This window comes from Anastrepha ludens, chromosome 2 (genome assembly GCF_028408465.1).
Source record: "Anastrepha ludens isolate Willacy chromosome 2, idAnaLude1.1, whole genome shotgun sequence".
NCBI classification, from domain to species: domain Eukaryota; kingdom Metazoa; phylum Arthropoda; class Insecta; order Diptera; family Tephritidae; genus Anastrepha; species Anastrepha ludens.
The window spans coordinates 89,156,261-89,175,448 of record NC_071498.1 but is presented as its reverse complement, the minus strand read 5'-3'; the positions used below and the strand labels follow the sequence as shown (position 1 = coordinate 89,175,448).

Genomic DNA, 19,188 nt, shown 5'->3' with positions numbered 1-19,188 from the left:
GGTCAGTCAGTGTGTGCTAATAAAAAAATCTTTTTATCTTCCTCTATAAAGTTTGCCTTCAATGGCACTTGCACTAAATATGTGTGAAGCGGTAACCAATTAAGCGTTGTTTTTGTAAACCCAAATTCATCTATTTTGTGTGTGGGCTTATCTCGTACATATGTATGCATGCACATACATAAATGGGCGGAGAGCATTCATTGCCTGTATTGTGCATAAATATGGATATGACACCTGAATATTTAGGGGTGTATGTATGTACATACATATGTACAGTCTGTCTAACAAAAGCGCGACCAGCAAAATTCAAACTTAGAGTTCCGTTATAAAAAAATGTAATACTGCTAAATAGGTCCATCCTTTTCGCAACATGCATTTCTTTCTCAAGTTGTATGCGTCGGTCCTACCGATAATAGGCAACCTCTATGAACTATTAAACACCCAGCTAAGGTTGGTGTTTGGGGCTGCTTCTCCGAGACAGGATTTGGCCGTTTATTTGTATTTACCGCGTATTTGAATGCAGTTTTGATGAATAAAATTTACCAAACAGCATCATTGCGATCATTGTTCTTAAGAACTAGCTAAGTTTAGATTTTAGAAGAAGACAATGATCCAAAGTATCGAAGTCGAAAGTGTATAGAGTGGAATTTGTAAAATTATTGATAGGTTGGATTTGCTTTCACAGTCGCCTGATGCCAACCCTATTGAATTTGTTCCGGCAAGAGTTAAGCAAAAAGCAAAAGCAAAAGAACTATGGATGCCCAAACAGTTATCGAGGCGAATTTACACAAACTATGACACAAAGATATGTAGCGAATGGTGGTGGCTACACATTTTAGTGAACATATTTCGTGTTATAAATATTGTATTATATGCACATAAAATGCAGTTTGCTTGGATTAAATTGCTCAAATAGCTTCCAGGTTATGGTGGTCCCGCTTTTGTTACATACACTGTACATATATATGCTTGTAGTTGGGAAAGCTTGTTTGCGCTTTGCATATCAGTGCAATGAAATCAATTAGAATGTATCGTCACATTCCCATTGTTTGTTTTCAATTATGCTAATTATGCAGCGGTGCTAGTAATATGAAAGCTTATTACTAACAATCGTTTGTAAGTAGGCATACATTCTTACATACGTACATCACATAAAAGGAAATGTAATGAAACCTGAAAATGCACTTATCTATTCAATCTGATGTGTTAATTGTTCACCGTTGACGTGCAGGAGCGACGCCGATAAACGCTTTCATGCTGATCATTAATTAGTCGACAATATACTTTAAGTTATTTGCTACATATTCTAAATTAAGTGTAGGTAGTGCTAAAAAGAATCGTCAAACTATTTGAGGGTGAGAAATTAATGTAGGTACTACATGGCGTATGAGTGCCCTCAAGTGTCGTGAGCAATCCCATGCAACTGCTCCAAGTATTTTGGATATGGTTTAATTTTTTGACGTGATAACGTCTTATAATTCGATTTAGTCGACTGCATGCTCGAACAAATGTGTCGTTACCTTGCTCAATCGTCGTTACCTTGGTCATTTGTCGTTACCTTGCTCATGGTCGTTACCTTGAATGAACTGCAAGCGAAAGCGCGAAACGAACGACAAAGCAAACAAAGCAAAGGAACGGCAACGTTCGACATCTTGCTCTCTCCTACTTAAGTGAGCATATATATGTATGTATATGCGCATATGTACATATATAAATTCACATATTTGTATTTGCATATGCCAGAGAACGTAAATTCATGATTCTTGTACCATATTATGCTATATTATGGTTTAGTTGTCATGAATTTACGTTCTCTGCATATGCATTCTTCCTATGTGCATGGTAATGAACCATTTCTCTGTTGAGAATAGGACGATGTTAGGAAAAGTAGGAAATGAAAGGGAGTGTTTCGAGTGTAAAGTGTCTTGAAAAAGGCAAATCGATGATGGTGCCTCTTAGTGTTGTTGACTTACTAACGTCTGATGTACAATCAAAATTGAACATATCCTTCATGAATTTGATAAATGTTTCGTAATTTTTCACGTTTGTGTAAATGTAACTTGACCTGTTCCATTACGATTCCATTTACCTCCTTCTCTATATCCATACAAAATATCTATCAAACAAATAAAATTAAAATTTTGTTTTGAAAGTTGGAACCATTACATCAGTATTTTCTTATGACATTGTCACGTTAAACTATCGTCAGTTAACCGACTTTACGGACAACCTCTTTTTTTTTTTTTTTAATTGGATTAATAGTAAGCTTAAGTAAAATAAAAAGTAAGCTGGGAATTTTTTTTTATTTGAGATTTATTTAAATTTTAAAATTTTGGTATAGGATTTTTCGAAGTGAAATATCTCCTGTGCTTTTTAACAATCTTATAATTTTTTCAGGATAAAATAATCTTTTTTTTTCACTCTTGTGTGAACATTTTTGGAAAAAATTTGTTTTTTTCGTTTCTCCAGAACCTTTTTTCATTATTAGCTAAGTCTATGCTCAATAATCGCTGAAAATTTCATATTGCAACTCCATTAACTTTCAGGGTTATATTGAAATACATGAAATACTGTCCAGTCCCTATTCTGTCCGGCTCGAACATATGCATTATTAATGGCGCCACATGCATCGAAAATATGAAAAACATTGCCTTGAATTGCCACCTAACCATCCTCGCTTTCGTTGACGGCTCTGCACCCATTTCTATCCACCCATTTCTATCCCGCGCGGAGCGTCTGTCAAGCGATCAACCGAATCGGCTGGTGGGGGAAAATTATTGTTGGACCTTCCCCTTCCACCAGAAACCGGTCCCAGCGGTGCAGTCAACATCGCTCCGCGCGTGAAAGCTGTTTTAAAAGTGTGTTAGGCGAAAATGCAGCGATCGTTGGAGCAACGTTACTCGACAAAATTTTGCGTAAAGCTAAACAAAACGAGTACCGAAACCATAGGGCTACTCAAGAAGGCTTACGGGGACCAATTTCGGTCCAGTGCCCAGATAAAACGGTGGCTCAAGTCATTCAAGGAAGGCCCGGAGGACGCCGAAGACGAACAGCGATCTGGAAGGCCTTCGACGACGCAAACAAACGTCTTCCTCTGCACCTCTGCATTGACCAAGATGGGGGTTTCGGTGCATCCCCACCCTCCCTACAGCCCAGACCTGTCCCCTCTGGACTTCTTCTTGTTCCCGCGCCTGGAAGAAAGCTGAAGGGGAGGCGTTTCGACTCCATCGAGGCGATCCAAAAAACTGTGATCGCCGAATTGAACGCGATTCCGGCGGATGAGCTTAAAAAATGTTTCCTGCAGTGGAAGGACCGCTACCAACGGTGTATTGACGCTCAAGGGTCCTATTTTGAAGAATATTTGTTGTATAAGCCAAAAGGTTTAATAAAACTGCTAAACAAAAATAAGGCTCATTACTTTTCAATCAAACCCTGGAATACATACATATATTAAAATTTAAACTTTGCGAATACTAAACAAATATGGAAAAATTCCAGGTCAGTAAGCATGCCTATAAGGTGGACTGAGGGGCGTAGAAGGGGGGAAATATAGTTTTATATATATATATATATTGTTTCAATGTAATACCTCGCTAGTAAAATACACATTTTACATTGTGTAGAATACCTGCATGTTCTTTAGATTTCTTCTTTAATTCAACGTCCCTCAAAAATTTTCGACTCCTTAAGTTCTTTTTAAAATTTCAAAAAAGGCAAAAACCACTATGACTCAGGTTAGGACTAAAGATTGAATGGTATATTTCCGTAAATTTCATAGCTTTTAAGGCCTTCCTCGCAACCCTATTGCAGTCAAATGGTCGCATTTCTTTTGTGCGACCGTCTCAAACAGCCTGACCCAATGCAATAGCTCACTACCGTCCCTTTGTTAGTTATAGTCCACTGAGGCAAATAATCAATTAATGAAACTCCATCACTATCCCAAAATATGGTAGCAATAGTTTTTGACGTCAACTTTGAGCTTTGAATTTTATTAGTTGTGGTTTATCTCCTCCTTTTGTTCACTTCTTCTATTCGGATAAGGGTCGTACTAAGAAATCCAGGGAATCTACTTTCTATTGCGTTTTGAAAATCAATGCCATTCGCAAGACGAATGGGAATCGAAAGTAAGTGAGCACTGAGTAACGCATTTGGATAAGCCTTCGAAATATTTCGTAAAAAGAAGAAGTTCCGAGAAAGAGCGGTGAGGAAAATTTAATGCATTTAAAGAATTATTTATGAGCATGTGAAAAAAGTACCGGGAGTTGTTCAATAAAACGCAAAATAATTGTTTAACCATCAAAATGTGTTTTGCCACTTTCAAAACAGGTTCAATTCGAAGCAATACACATATGCCAACTATTAGTCCAGCCATCAAAGCACCTTTCAAACGCATTTGAAGAGATCTTCTTCAGCTTCTTCAGCCAAGTCTCCTTAATGGCCTTTATCGACTCAAAGCGGCATCTGCGGAGTGGCAATTTAAGTTTTGGGAAAAAGAAAACGTCACATTGAGCTAAATCCGGTGAATACGGTGATCGCTCGATGATATTTGTTGAACTTTTGGTCAAAAAAGTGTTCACAATATGAGATTTGTGAGAGTGGGGAGTTATCATGGTGCAAAATCCATGAGTTTTCTTTCCACAAATTTGACCGTTTCCTACGCACATTCTCTTTCAAACGTCGCATAACTTCCAAATAATATTCTTTATTTACCACAGATTTGGAACGAATTCCGAGTGTATAACACCCGGATAATCAAAGAAAACGAGTAGCATGACTTTCACTTTTCACCGACTTTGACGTGGTTTTTTGGGACTCGGCTCATGTGGATAGCGCCATTCCGCCACCTGTTGACTGGTTTGCATGTCAAACTCATATACCCACGTCTAATCACCTGTTTCGATGCGCTGGATAAATGGATAAACGTTGGGTTCGAATTCATTTGCTCAAATATGCCTTCAGCCACCTTCTCCCGATGAATTTTTTGAAAGAAATTCAACTCGAGCAGCCACGCGTCTCATGCCCAATTGATGGTGTAACATGTTGCGAATTTATTCGTAAGACATGCTAAGGGTTCAAGCTACCTCCCTCAAAATGAAATGATGGTTATCCAGCAGCATTTCTTTGATTTTATCGACGTTTTTATCCATTGGAGACGTTGATGAGGGACCAGATCGAGTAAAATCTTCCACGACTTCTCGGCCCTCTGCAAAAGCCTTATACCACTCGTAGACCCTTGGTTTTGATAAAGCACGCACCCAAAACACACATACCATTGGTGTTGTGCAACTTTTTCAACGATTCGGCACACGAAATCCCGTTCAAAACACAAAATTTAAGACGAATCCTTTATTCGATATTTTTATCCTTACTGAAAATCACAGAGTACACCTGCGGTTGACTGATATAATTAAATGCCAAAACCAGGCTAATTACAAATCACTCCAACTCTGTGACACTATAGAGGACAATGAACAATTCCCGAAATTTTTTTGACAGAATGTATGTACATACATATACCATAATAAGACGGTTTTCGGGTACCGTCTTTTCATTCGTCTTAATTAAGTATTTTGTAGAGTTCGAGACAATATCCTCTTATCATCGCGATACATTACGAGTCTTAAATTTTCTTATCTAAGAAAAATCAACTAATTTGTAAACAAATTGATCATTTTACTACTGGTATTACACTAGTCAATGTGGAACTAGTGTGATTTCTTATATTAAATACCAGTATCTGAACCAGAATATTTACATACTAGTTTGGCTTTTCCCAGCAGAGCAGTCTCATAAATTCATATTCATCCATATGTATGTCTGTAGTTAGTTGTGCGTAACTGTGTGTTCATCCTTTACTGCAAATAAATAAATTCAAAACAAACTACTACGATATTCGCAAACGCATTTATTTAAACTGAGCTTGGGGAGCAAGAAAAACGCGTGTGGCTTTGCATGTATGTGGGTGTGTGCCTGCATTATTCTTTCCAAGTATATGCGAGTGTATGTGAAATGCTGAAGAAGTTCTTATATGAATAACTTACTTTCTTAAATTCTTTACGTGCTTTTTGTTATGTTGGTTACTTTAGTGTGGAAACGCCGGTTTGTAGCTGCATTTGTTGCTGAACTTTGTTTTGCTTGTAAACAATTTGCTTGTTTGTCATCGTTCAAACGACATGTGTACGCCTCCTAACTGGTAAATACTTATGTATATACGCACATGCTCCTAAGCATGCATATTTATGTGTGAAATAAATACATGTGTACATACATGCATGAGTCATACAGTGTGACATAGTGCACCCAGCGAGCACAATAAAAAATATCCTCCAACTTTTGATAAATCCTTGTTTCACAAGCCGAGTTTCAGCATTCCTTATCATTTGATATTAACCATTTCATCAAACCTTATTCCACAACTTGTGCGGAAGCTGAGTAATACATAATTGAGAAATTATTAACAACTTTCTAATGACACTTATATTTAAATTTTAATTAGAAAGTTAAATCAGTAATTATAAAATTGCTGGTAGTCGTACTTTGGTTCGGAATAATGCACCTTACTTATACAGGATGAACGATATGAAGTGTTACCAACTTCACACTGCTTGTATCTTTAAAACAGCTCATGACATCAACGTCAAAATTGTTCTAATAACAGTTCAATATATTGCTTATAAGCCATCAAAAGCATTTGCGTCTCAGTTTTGTTGAATGTTTTTTTTCTGTGATGGAATTCAAAAGTAAATTTCAAACGGAAAAACACAACCAGCCATTGTTCGTGAGCTCAGTCACCTCAAAGTGAATAAAATGTTTGTGTATCGCACTATAAAACGTTACAATGATACTGGTAGCATTGCAAAACGCTATGGAGGTGGACCAAAAACAAAACCGCAACACGCCAGAAATGGTTGGGAAAGTGAAGGCTCGACTTGAACGAAATCCCTAAAATCAAAGTGGAAGAAAAATGGCCAAAGAACTGAAATTATCGCAAGACAACATTCGACGCATATTGAAAAATGAGCTCAAGGTCAAGGCTTACAAGCTCCAAAAAGCCCACGATCTTTCACCCCAGCAAAAAAAAGTTCGGTGCGAAAAAGAAAGGAGTTGTTGCGCTTGCACGAACGTTGTGAATTTCCTAACATTGTGTTTTCTGATGAAAACATTTCCCAATTGAGCAGTTCATAAACACTCAAAACGATCGTGTTTACTTGACCGAACGCTCATACGAGAATTTGAGCCTACGTATGGCCACTCGAATCAATTTCCCATCGCAAGTAATGGTTTGGGCCGCAGTGACCGCTGATCGACGCTCTCCTATCGTTTTTATCGAGCCTGGTGTCAAAGTGAATGCGACTTATTATCAGGAAAAGGTTTTAGAAGCTGCTTTAGAGCCGTGGACACGCAAACATTTCGGTCGTAGACCATGGATGTTCCTACAGGACTCGGCACCGTCTCATAAAGCTCGTGTGAACCAAGAATGGTTAAAAAATCATGTTCCACACTTCATTTCGTCCACACAATGGTTTTCGAATTCGCCAGACGCAAATCCGATGGTCTATTCCATCTGGTCCATTTTGGAGAGCAAGGTGAGGACTAAAAAATATGCCAGTGAATCGCTGAAAAAATAGATTATACGAGAAAAATTCTCAAGATCACATTCGTGCAGCATGCAACTCATTTTTTGACCGTTTGAGGGCTATAGTCAAGGCAAAAGGTGGACATATAGAGCTAAAGTGAATATACCTATGTTAAAATTGTAATCATTTTTGAACAATTTTGTCTTTGAAATCAATATCAACTAATTTCACACAAAAAAGTTATGGTGTTTTGGATATCGTTCACCCTGTATATTTACTTTTACTTTTTTGGTGTCACTGCTAAGTAAATGTGCATACATTTCGATTAACTTGTAAGTGTTTATATCAATTAAATGTCGAAAATAGGATTACTAATACTAATAATTAAAGGTGATGTATGACGTCTAATTTGCACCCTGTAGCAGCAATCTTGGACTACTTTATAAAACCGTGATACCCTCGAGGTAAAGTTACTTTTTATTTTAACGAAAATTCTAAAGTAAAAGTACTCAAAAGCGTAAAAATCAAAACCCCTTTTGTTTTGCAACGAAACGTGGGTGAAAAGTGGTTATTAAGGTTGTTCCTCTCGCAGTAGACAAAATGATAAGAAAAGATTGGGTAAAATCGTATGGCACTTCATTGAAACAAGGCGAATATATTTGCGTATATCACTTTTCGCCAAGATCGGAAGTGAGTGGAGTTTTCTAGTGATGTCTTTCCGATGACTATCGACTATTGACCCAAACAGAGTAAATCTTTTTTTAAATTAAAAAGTGTATTTTTATTTAAACGAATTTAGGTCATGTACTGATTGTCGTGTATTTCACTTGGAAGAAGAATTGATCCATTTTAAGGTATGACTTAGGAAACTGAACAAATTCAAATCCTACGACAGTCAAATACTTTCTGAGGAGCAGATTAAAAAGTTGTAAAACGCAACCAAAACAATTCCATTCAACTCACCCAAATTTGTAAATGGATTATCAAAGGCATTCTGAGAATGGAGAAAATTCTTTGTGTGGGAAACTTATATTAGTAGTTTTTAAAATGTAGGTTGTCAAAGCTATTGTTAAACGAATCGAAATTTGTAGAAGTTGTTAAAATAGTAGCTAATCACATGCATTGCCAAAAAAGGAGGTTGTCTGTGAAGTCAGTTTACTGACGATAGTTTAACGTGACAACGTCATAAGAAAATACTGATGAAATGGTTGCATTTTTCAAAAGAAAATTTTAATTTTATTTGCTTACATAAGCGCATATCCATACATATACAGTTACACAGTAAAGTCTACATACAAATCAGGATATTGCTTCAGTGCATCCAGAAACGGTGAGACATTTATTGAGAAGCAATGGAATCCACAACCGTGTGCCTCGAAAGAAGCCATTCATCAGCAAAATAAATATGGAGAAACGAGTCGAATTTGCTAAGAAATATATTGATGCATAGGAAGATTTTTGGGCTAATGTTTTATTTAGTGACGAAAGCAAGTTATTGCCCAAATACTTGCTTCCTACGGTGAAGCACGGTGGTGGCTCCATAATGGTTTGGGGCTGCATGTCAGTGGCTGGGGTGGGTAATTTAAAATTTATTGATATTAATATGGATCGCATGGTATATTTGCACATTCTCAAAGATAATTTGAAGCAATCCGCGAGTAAACTGGGTCTTACGGCGGGTTGGTACTTTCAGCAAGATAACGACCCAAAACATACCGCTGGTGTTGTCAAAGAATGGCTACTATATAATGTGCCCTATCAACTTCATTCCCCATCCCAGTCACCGGATTTGAACCCCATAGAGAATTTATGGGATGAATTGGATCGTCGCATTAGGAAAAGGACAATTAAAAATGAACAGGACCTCAAAAATGCTTTACTTGAAGAGTGGAATTTAATTTCGAATAATTACACAAAAGTATTGGTAAATTCCATGCAAAATAGATTAAATGCTGTTCTAGAAAGTCGTGGCAGACCCACCAAGTATTAATTCTGTTGCCTTTTTATTTCCTTTTAAGTGAAATACATTCTTTTTACAAAGTATGCAGACTTTTCTGTGTTTGGAAAATGAATTTTGTTTGTTTTTGTTAATAAATATTTTTGGATTAAAATTTTTTTGTTAAAATTAGATTGGATTTGTTTGGAATATATTCTAATGCTACAATGTTCACAGAAATCTCCAAAACTCGCTTTTCAATGGGGTATGTAGACTTTACTGTGTAACTGTATATGCTCACTCAAGTAGGAGGGAGCCAGATGTCGAACGTTGCCGAACGCGGGGGCCGATTGTGCCTCTTTGTTGTTCGTTCCGCGCTCTCGCTTGCAGCAAGGTAACGCCGCATGAGCAAGATAACGACGCATTTTTTGGTGCGTGCAGCCGGCTACATCGAATTATAAGACGTTATGACGTCAAAATATAAATAATTAAATATCATTCATAAAATGTTATAAACTTCTTCAATGGCTTATAGCGACCTTTTTAAATTTTGACTACCTTTTCAGGAAGTACTCATTTGCCCTTACTTCCAAATTGCATCAGATTAGTAGCATCCGAAATCATTTGTCAAACTTTGAACAATCTTTTCTTATTGAATCATGATGGAATTATTTTTATTCCATTTAATTTACATATATTTTTTAAGTGTTTAGTTCTAATTTTCTTTCTAAAACTTCAAAAAAATTAAAAGGAATTAGTAAAATAAAAAGTTAATTAAAATTATAAAATAAAAAAGATTATTTCATTACATCGATTAGAGGAAAAACTCACATCGAGAATTATTAATTTCTCTATTTGATATCTACGCAAATCTGCATTTGAAACAAAGGGGGAGGGGAATAAACATTGGGGATCTGAGAATTCTATTGAAATGTATTTGGTCTCCAGTTCATATCGAACAAAAATGTTTGTTGGGCATCTACTACAAATTATGTGTATGTATGTGTTTTGGTATGGTTGAACTTCAAAACCTTTGTTTATTCCTTTGCTTGTGTGTGCATGAGTGCCTGCAATAAAATTTCAAACTCAATCGTTTGGAATGAAAATGAATGAATTAAAAGAGACGAGCAAATTTCTGGTATGAAGGCGTGTATGAATTTGTGAGTGGTGTGTTAAGGAAAAATACACAATTTAGCATATATACATATGTGTGTATGTACTCGTACTCATACATATACAAGTATATAATATTTGTCGTCCGTAATATTCCTTGCAGAATTTGTTTTCTTGATTTTTTCCCTCGCACGCACGAGTGAGCAAAGGACCTCAAATATTCACACACACACACGCATACACACTTGCAGCAGGGCGCACGCAATGTTGATGAATTGTGTGCGATATTGCTGGCAATAAATGCAAATAAATATTTGTGTTGTGCGTTAGCATTTTTTTGTATTTGCTTTTTGTACATACATATGTAAGTATGTATGTCTATGCCGTTGATATATTAATATCAAATAATTATGCGCGCAAATATTGGTTTTGCACTAGAGCGGAGTGTTATCACTGATATTGTGACAACATAGTTATGAAAATTTACAAACTCTCGCAAAAAAAATTATGAACAACTAATATGACACACTTATGTATGTGCATTTAGTATGTATGTTTGTATGTATGTATATACACTTACATATACAATTATGCCACTTCATCTTTTTACATTATTCGCAATATTTTGAAAGCTAATTTGATTTTCGTTAATTTTTTATAAAAATATGTTTGATGCTATTACAAAAACTCTATAGATCAAAGCTCTAAACTTTGTACAAAATTCAAAATTAAATTTAAAAACAATTAAAAAAAAACTTGATCAAAATCTTCCATTTTTTATTCAGAGTATTTACAGAAGTTCTGAATATGCTTTTTTATGGCCGTTCCAATTTTAGTTTACTAAAGTGTGAGCTGAAAGTCGCTGAAAAGAGCGTTAATTTTTTTAAATTGTCATAATCGGAAGTCTTTTGTAAAGAGAGAAATTGTCAACATCGTACGCAAAAGCTGCAAAAAGAATCAGTAGGCTTTTTGGGCATATGATGTTCTAACTCATTCTAGCGAAAAGTATTATAAATCCGAAAGCTTTGTACTAAAGTTTATTGGTTCTCGTGAGACTGGGCAAACGATACCAAGAGCAAACGTACGGGAGAGAATAGTACTTTTGGAGATTAAGTTTTTTGGTTTTTGATGCGGTACTTATATAATCATGGCATGTCTTCCGGGACATTCCATCGTAGTTCCATCCATTGTCTACCTGCAATGCTGTAATAATGAGACTCTAGTTCGGCCTTAATCCGGCTGAAAGGAAATTCTACTGGCTCCTCTTCAGTCGAGCTTAAGGAGGATCTTAGCATTGCAATCTCGTCCGCCTTCTCGTTGCCTTCGATGTTCATTCTAGTATGTGTCCCATACTATAGTAATATCGAGCCATTGACTGAGCGAGCTAAGTTCTTCTACACACAGTATTACAAATTTTTGAGCTCTGATGATTGAATTTACCCCTGACCAATAATCTGTGAAGATAATTATCTTGCTTCCAGTTTGCATGATGCCGGGGATGGCCTGGCTGGTTTGCCAAGCAACTCTGCCTGGAGTACGTCAGCTTTGTCTAGGTTGGCCGTTTTAAAGCCATTTAGCTTGGTCTTTCTTTCGCCAAACCTTACATGGTTATCAGCTCATTCTAATAGCGGCAGACACTCGTTGTTGGGATATAAAACGAATGCCATCATGTTTCCCTGTAGTATCTCTGCGTAGTTTTCTATATATACCGTCGGATTTTGTGATCTGAGGTATTTCAGTAGCTTTGAACTTCCGAGCTGCATTACTGCGAACCAAATGCGAGCATGAGGAGGGAAAGAAATGTCCTTTGTGCGAATCAGCTTGATTTTGAAACCTACCCACGCGTTGCTGATCTTAGCCGTCGATGCGTCAAAGACCTTCCTTGACCAGTCGTGCTCATATTTGATCACTCTACAGACCCCTGTAGAAACGCTAGAATGAAGAGAACCGTCCTTTGCCACTACTGCGCGCTTGTCCAACACGATTCTGGACTACACCTTTCCAGGACTCCCGTGCCGTTGTTAGTGTCCTCATTGATCAACACAAAGAGCAGAGTGTTCTCGGCTTGTTCTGCGACTCGAAATATTGCGAATTTGTCTTGTAATCCGACTGACTTTATCCACTATGGCTGGTGTAACTTGAATAAGCTTTTGTTTTTGTTGTTGTTGATGTTATTGAGAGATTGTTTGGTAAGGGAATTCTATGGCTGGTAGGACTAAGCACCTCGTCGACGGTATGCTGGTTTCTCAGCTAGAAGCCAGTATTGTGACCTCCTCCGAAGAGAGAATTTCTACTTTAACCGAATTTGTGTCTTTATTAATGCTCATTTCAACTGGTTTGTACGACTGAAGTCAAGCTCGCCCGTCAAGAGCATATTAAGGGGGGAAACAGGGGGTCTACCACGGCACTATCTGGTAAAGTCAGGTATTGGTAGAGAAAACTCCGTTTGCGATGCACATGTTTCTCTTCCCCACACCATTAGACCCTCGGCACGATTCCGAGAATTCCTTGGCTTGGGAAATGGATGAGTTTTGAGCAAGCATCTGTCCGGCCTGGTTGGACCTTGGCTGGCAATGTTTATTGGCTCACTGATTCTACTGAGGTCCACGCTTAGAAAACCTTTTTTTATCGAGCCCGGGACCAGCCGAATAGTAGTCATACGCAATCAACTTTAGTTTAAATTAAAACACAGTAATAAAACAACTTCTCACTTTTTTCCACTTTGTATTTTTTTTCAAAGTTTGTGGTTTATGGAAATAATTTTATTCATCTGGAAATACTGACAAGCTTCATTATTAATAAATAGTTTTTTATTTTCGTTATAGCTACAGTTTTTATGCATTCAGTTAAGTTTATTCGAAAAATTTTAGTCAACATTAAAAATACCTACTAGCTTTAAAACTCTGTCACACGATCCTGGTATGCATATTGGTATTTTTTTTTTTTAATTTTTTACATTTTTATATTAACATAAACTCGCCCTCTTTGACATACATACTATATCATTTCTTGTGCCATTTTATGTATGCAATTTTGTAAATAAAAAAATGGCACATTAATTTTAATTTTTAATTAATTTTCATTGTTAGCATTCCTCTTATTTTTTTTTTGCTCTTCTTTTCCAGATGCGCCCGTTTGTAGCACTAATACAATAATTGTGATTGGCGCTTCGCTGGAGGAGGCTGTGCCCATACCTTGCCGCGTTAATTCCGATCCACCGGAAATTGATTTTGAATGGACTTTTTCAACGAGTGGTGAGCACTTTGAAGTACCGTCGGGTCATTATGCAACGATACAGGAGGCCACGACGACTGGCGATGTACATCGAACTATAATCGAAGCAAATGATACACACTTTGAGACATATGGTAATGTAATACTATACATATGTGCTTAATTTAAATATTATATATTTTTGAATGCATGAAAAAGTTTACATAAATCAGCAGTCGAAATGAACTTTTGCCAATGCTCATCAATACAAAGTGAGCCAGACAGACCTGTATGAGATATAATTTGTATTGGTTGAACTAAAATAACGAAGTGAAAATGAAAAAATTTGGTGCTAATTTCAGGCATGACTTGGTTTATGAACAATTAAAATTTAGTATTTTCTTGTGCACGAGATTTACTCAATTCAAGGCTGGGCGTATCTGTCACTGATACTTGTTTAAGTAAGCCGAAATCACTAGATGCAGATTTCATTCATTGAACAGTTCACTGATAATTATTTCTCAACCCCAAAAGGGTCTCAATACAAAATTAAGAATCAATTTTGCACGATGACCACATTTTGCCTTGACTATGGCCTTGAGACGGTCCAGAAACGAATCGCAAGCTGACCGAAAGTGACTTGCAAGTATTTTGGCCCACTCATTGTCTCGAGACTGGTGAATCTTTTAGTTCGGGCCTTGCCCTCCAAAATGGTCCAAAGAAAATAATCCATCGGATTCGTGTTTGCTGAATTTGAGAGTCATTGTGTAGACGTTATGAAGTTCGGAACCTTGTTTTTTCGCCATTCTTGATTCACTCGAGCTTTGTGAGACGGTACCGAGTCCTGTTCAAACTCCATGGTCTGCCACCGAAATGATTGTTTCCTCACAGCTTCAATGTAACCTCCAGAATACTTTTCCGATAATATTTGGCATTTACCTTAACGCCAGGCTCAATGAAAAGGATTGAAGAGCGCCCATCTGCGATTACAGCGGCCCAAACCATTATCTGTGGCGGGTGCTGCCACCTGGTGGCTAATCGATGACTCAAATTCTCGTATGAACAATCGGTAAAATAATCCCTATCGTTTTGGGAGTTTACGAATCGTTCAATTTGAAAAATTTAAATCAGAAAACACAATGTTCGGAAATTGACCGCTTTCGGCCAAGCGAAGCACTCCTTCCCCCACAAGACTGACTTTTTGCTGCTTTGGTGTGAGAATATGCGTCTTTTGGATCTTGTAAGGTTTAACTTTGAGATCATTCTTCAGTACGCGGTGGATGCTAAGGATGCAACGGTCATATATTTTCAGCCTTTCCGCCATTTGACTGGCACTTTGTTGGGGATTCCGCTCAAGGCGTTTATTCATTTTTTGAACCATTTCACGTAACGTTGCATTCTTTTGATGACGTTTCGCTATGCTACCAGTATCATTGTAACGAGTAATGGTGCGATAAACAAAAACTTTACTTACTTTAAGGTGCTTGAGCTCACGAACAATCGATGGTTGCGATTTTCCAGCCAAATATAATATAATGCAATCACACCATTACGTTTGAAATTCATTACTGGTTTTCTTTTTTCGCGTTTACTCTCGGCAAAATGCCTCCGTGCGCTTGTAGACAATACTATGGACTGTCAGTTAGCCAAGAAATATACAGCTGATGCCCGTGCACGAACGATATTTTCTATTAGCCTGAGATTGTTTGTTTCATATACATATTTTATTTTTGAGAAACCCCCACAGAAAAAGGTTCATAGGGGTAAAATCGGGAAACTGGGTAGTCAGGATATTTTACCAAAATGGCTTATCAGAGAAGAAATATCGCACTATCGCCATGCTCTCTCTAGCCGTGTGCGCTGTGATGTCATATTTCTCATTATAGGAAAAAGAATCGCTCAGCGTGCGTCGATAAGAGGCATCGTCCACAGAAGTTGTTTGCTCTCGACGGTTCTCAAAAAATATGCTCTAACTTTTCCACTGCTTGACGATGCATACCAAACTAATGTGCTTTGGGGCTGTGAAGTGGCTGTTGATGTTTTAATAATTAGTTCTGTTCTTTAGGCAATCAATAACGCAAATTTTGCTTATTTAAACTTCCAATTAAAAAAAAATGGGTTCATCACATCTTGCAGAAATTTTACGGAAATTGTAATCGTTAGGCTTAGACGTTTTATATTTTTGAAGGGGGGAAGTTTAAGGTCCTTCCGCAATATTTCATGCACGATAGTTTTTGGGAGTACCATGGCAGCCGCTCCCTTGCGCATGGACCAACGCGGATTGCCGTGCAAACTTGCAGCGACGAGTTCAATGATCAATATTTTCATTTGACCCCGATTTCCGGGTGGGGCACAGCCGTAGGCTGGTTGCCACCGAACTTGACGCCCGGAACCATGGCGCTCATGAACGAATCAAATTACAAATTACGAATTTCAAATCTACATTTGGGGCATCACTTAAACGTCGAATATCGTAACATGAACAAAACCTACGACGAGCAGTTGCACACGAATCGTTGGCATTGAAATATGCTTCGATTATGAACTCACGTAGCGCACCCGTGACTAAATAACCCTCACCATCGCCGCCCATACGCCCAGCCGTTAAGGAGGAACTTTGAATTTAAAACTTAATTCTGCCACCGGACACCCGGTATTAATAAGAAGTTTGTTGCTCATTCCATTTCATTTTTGGAAAATGTACTTTTATTTCGACCAAGCAGTATGTAATTTTATGTATTCATATGGAATACTTGATTACAAAATTCTATAGCAAATGTCTTTTTTCTACTCCTAACTTCTCAAAATAATATTCACAAAAGCAATTTCTGTGTAGAATAACTGATTTTCAAAAATGTTAAATTAAAAATTGAAATTCATTTATTTATTTTCATACCGCACCGTTGCTTACCCACTACACTTTTCTCATATTTCATCAAACATGGACATTTCAAATCCATTCAAGAATAACTTATCAATCAATCTTTTGATTATATGTACGTATGCATGTGATTTTGACTGACAGATGACACAACTTGGTGGCATTGTATTTAGTTTTAAAAATGTTTGCTAAAAACTAAGAAATCTGCTCTAAGCGAATTACTCAGAAATGTACATTTTATGTCACGTAAAAATAAATATTCATACACTTACTTACACATGCGCAATGTTTGCTCTTTTCTTGCAGTAGAAACCGTAAGCGAGTTGATTTACACGCCAAAGGGTGAGCGAGACTATGGCACACTCGCATGTTGGGGCCAGAATTCAATTGGCAAACAATCAGAGCCATGTTTATTTCAAGTAGTGCCAGCAGGTAAGTGAACACACAACATTCTGCATTTTAAGTTATAACTGAGTCATGTAGTCCGTCCAAGGCTCGCACACGTACCTACACTTACACATTTATTTATGTACGTGCATTTATGATATCTGTAACAATATTGGCTTAGAAGAATATCTGTGGCCAGTTGTGGATACAATGGTTAGGAATTGCATAGACATCAGATAAGAATTGTCCGTTGATTGTATGTAGAGAGAATTAAATAAATAAAATGAAATAACTAAGTTGAATTGGCAGGTAGTGAAGAAGTATTACAATGTTATCACTTTTAGCAAATATGTATGTATAAAGCAAGTACAGGGAGGAATGAGCCAAGTAAAAGAAAATGAACAAAATGAATGAATTTAATTGAAATATGCGTTTATGCACACAATTGAAAATCTCCCTACAAATAAGTAATGCTCATAATAATAGGTGCACTTACCAATTTAAAGCAAAAATTATTATTTTTGTTCAAATAGATGATTTGCTTGAGCATTGGTTTTAAAATAATGACTCCCAGAAAAATTATAAGGTGGCACAAAATTAATCATCCTATGTGAAGACTCAACTTAAATGCAAATATTTTTATCATGAAAAAGGTCTTTCTGGTGGTTTCAGGACTGAGGAATCTGTACCTAAAATTTTCTTTTACCAACAACAGCGGCACAAAAAACTTGACTTGAAAAACTGATTTGAACAAAAAATAAGTTTGCATGCCATTTTATCTAGACGTAGTTAAAGCTTACAATAAAGGACGGCATTGGGACTGCTGCAAAATCGTGGCTACCTAATGACTATTACCATATCTAATGCTAAAAAGATACCAAGGCAGACAATTCAATGTCAATTATATTGACGCCTGCTCCGGCATCCAACCAATGACCACAGGCATTCCCCACGGCAGTGGATTAGGAGTAACGTTGTATTCTTCATATATAGCCAACTTACCGACACCGAAGTCAGAAAACGCTACGATTGCAACATTTGTTGACGATACGGTCCAAATATCTGGGCATAACACATAAAGAAAAATCGAAATAAAATGAAAAATTGGCTTCGAAACCTGTACTGGCTCCTTGCACCTTAGTCCAAATTATCATTGAAAAATAAAGTCCTTATTTGTAAAACGACAATTGCACCGTTTTGAAAATAAGCTATGGAGGTTTTGGGCACTGCTTCTAAATAAAACTTAAGTGTGCTGCCACAAATGCAATCTAAAATATTTAGGGCCATAATTAATGTGCAAGCAAAAGTCACATAAGGAGGTTATTGAGGCACACAAATCTTATGATGAAAAGGCTCCCGAAAGTAGGGAAATATAGTCAAAGACGTCTTAAATGCCACGAATACTCACATCGCTTTTCTCGAACGGACTGAAACCACACAAGACCTTGCAGAGCGTGTCAGCCACCAGACATGTTTCTTATGGAAAGTCGTGAAAAATGCGATAGAACGGGCAGGAATGTGTTTCAACACTGGTGGTAGCCACTTGACTGAAGTATTGGATTTCAGAAAGCTGTGCACACGGTGCAATGAGTGCCGCATTCGCTAACAATGGAACAAAAACACAATAGAATGCGGCTTTCTCAGCAACATTATAGAGTAGATGTTGGGCGTCGACAGACTTGGGTATATCACAATGATCCTAAATCAAAACAAAAGCTTGAAGAGTGGTGTAAACCTGGTTCTTCGGCTCTGAAATGAGTCGAGAAATCTTCCAAGAAGGTGGTAGTATCAGTTTTTTTGGGATGCGAAAGGTCATTTTTTTGTGGATTAAATTCTGGATATTATTGCAACCTTTAAGATCGGCTGTAGGACAAAATTCGTAAAAAAAACCTTGTTTGAAAAGAAAATAATTATTTTCCATCAGGCCAATGTGTGATGTCACAAGAGCATTTTCACAATGGCTAAAACCCATGAATTAAAGTTCGAATTGTTGTCGCATCCAGAATCGGCCCTAGCGACTTCTATCTATTTCCAAACCAAAAAAAATGCATGCGGCAAATCGTTGTTCATCTACTGATGTC

General features: G+C 37.2%; 1 protein-coding gene across 1 annotated transcript in view; it reads left to right on the top strand.

The window, feature by feature from the left end:
- Positions 1-19,188, top strand: part of LOC128869772 (uncharacterized) — a 207,705-nt gene that overhangs the window by 125,525 nt on the left and 62,992 nt on the right. The window contains exons 10-11 of the mRNA XM_054112393.1: positions 13,752-13,904; positions 17,027-17,152. Of these exons, the coding sequence (XP_053968368.1) occupies positions 13,752-13,904; positions 17,027-17,152 (279 nt within the window). The remainder of the gene's footprint in view (positions 1-13,751; positions 13,905-17,026; positions 17,153-19,188) is intronic.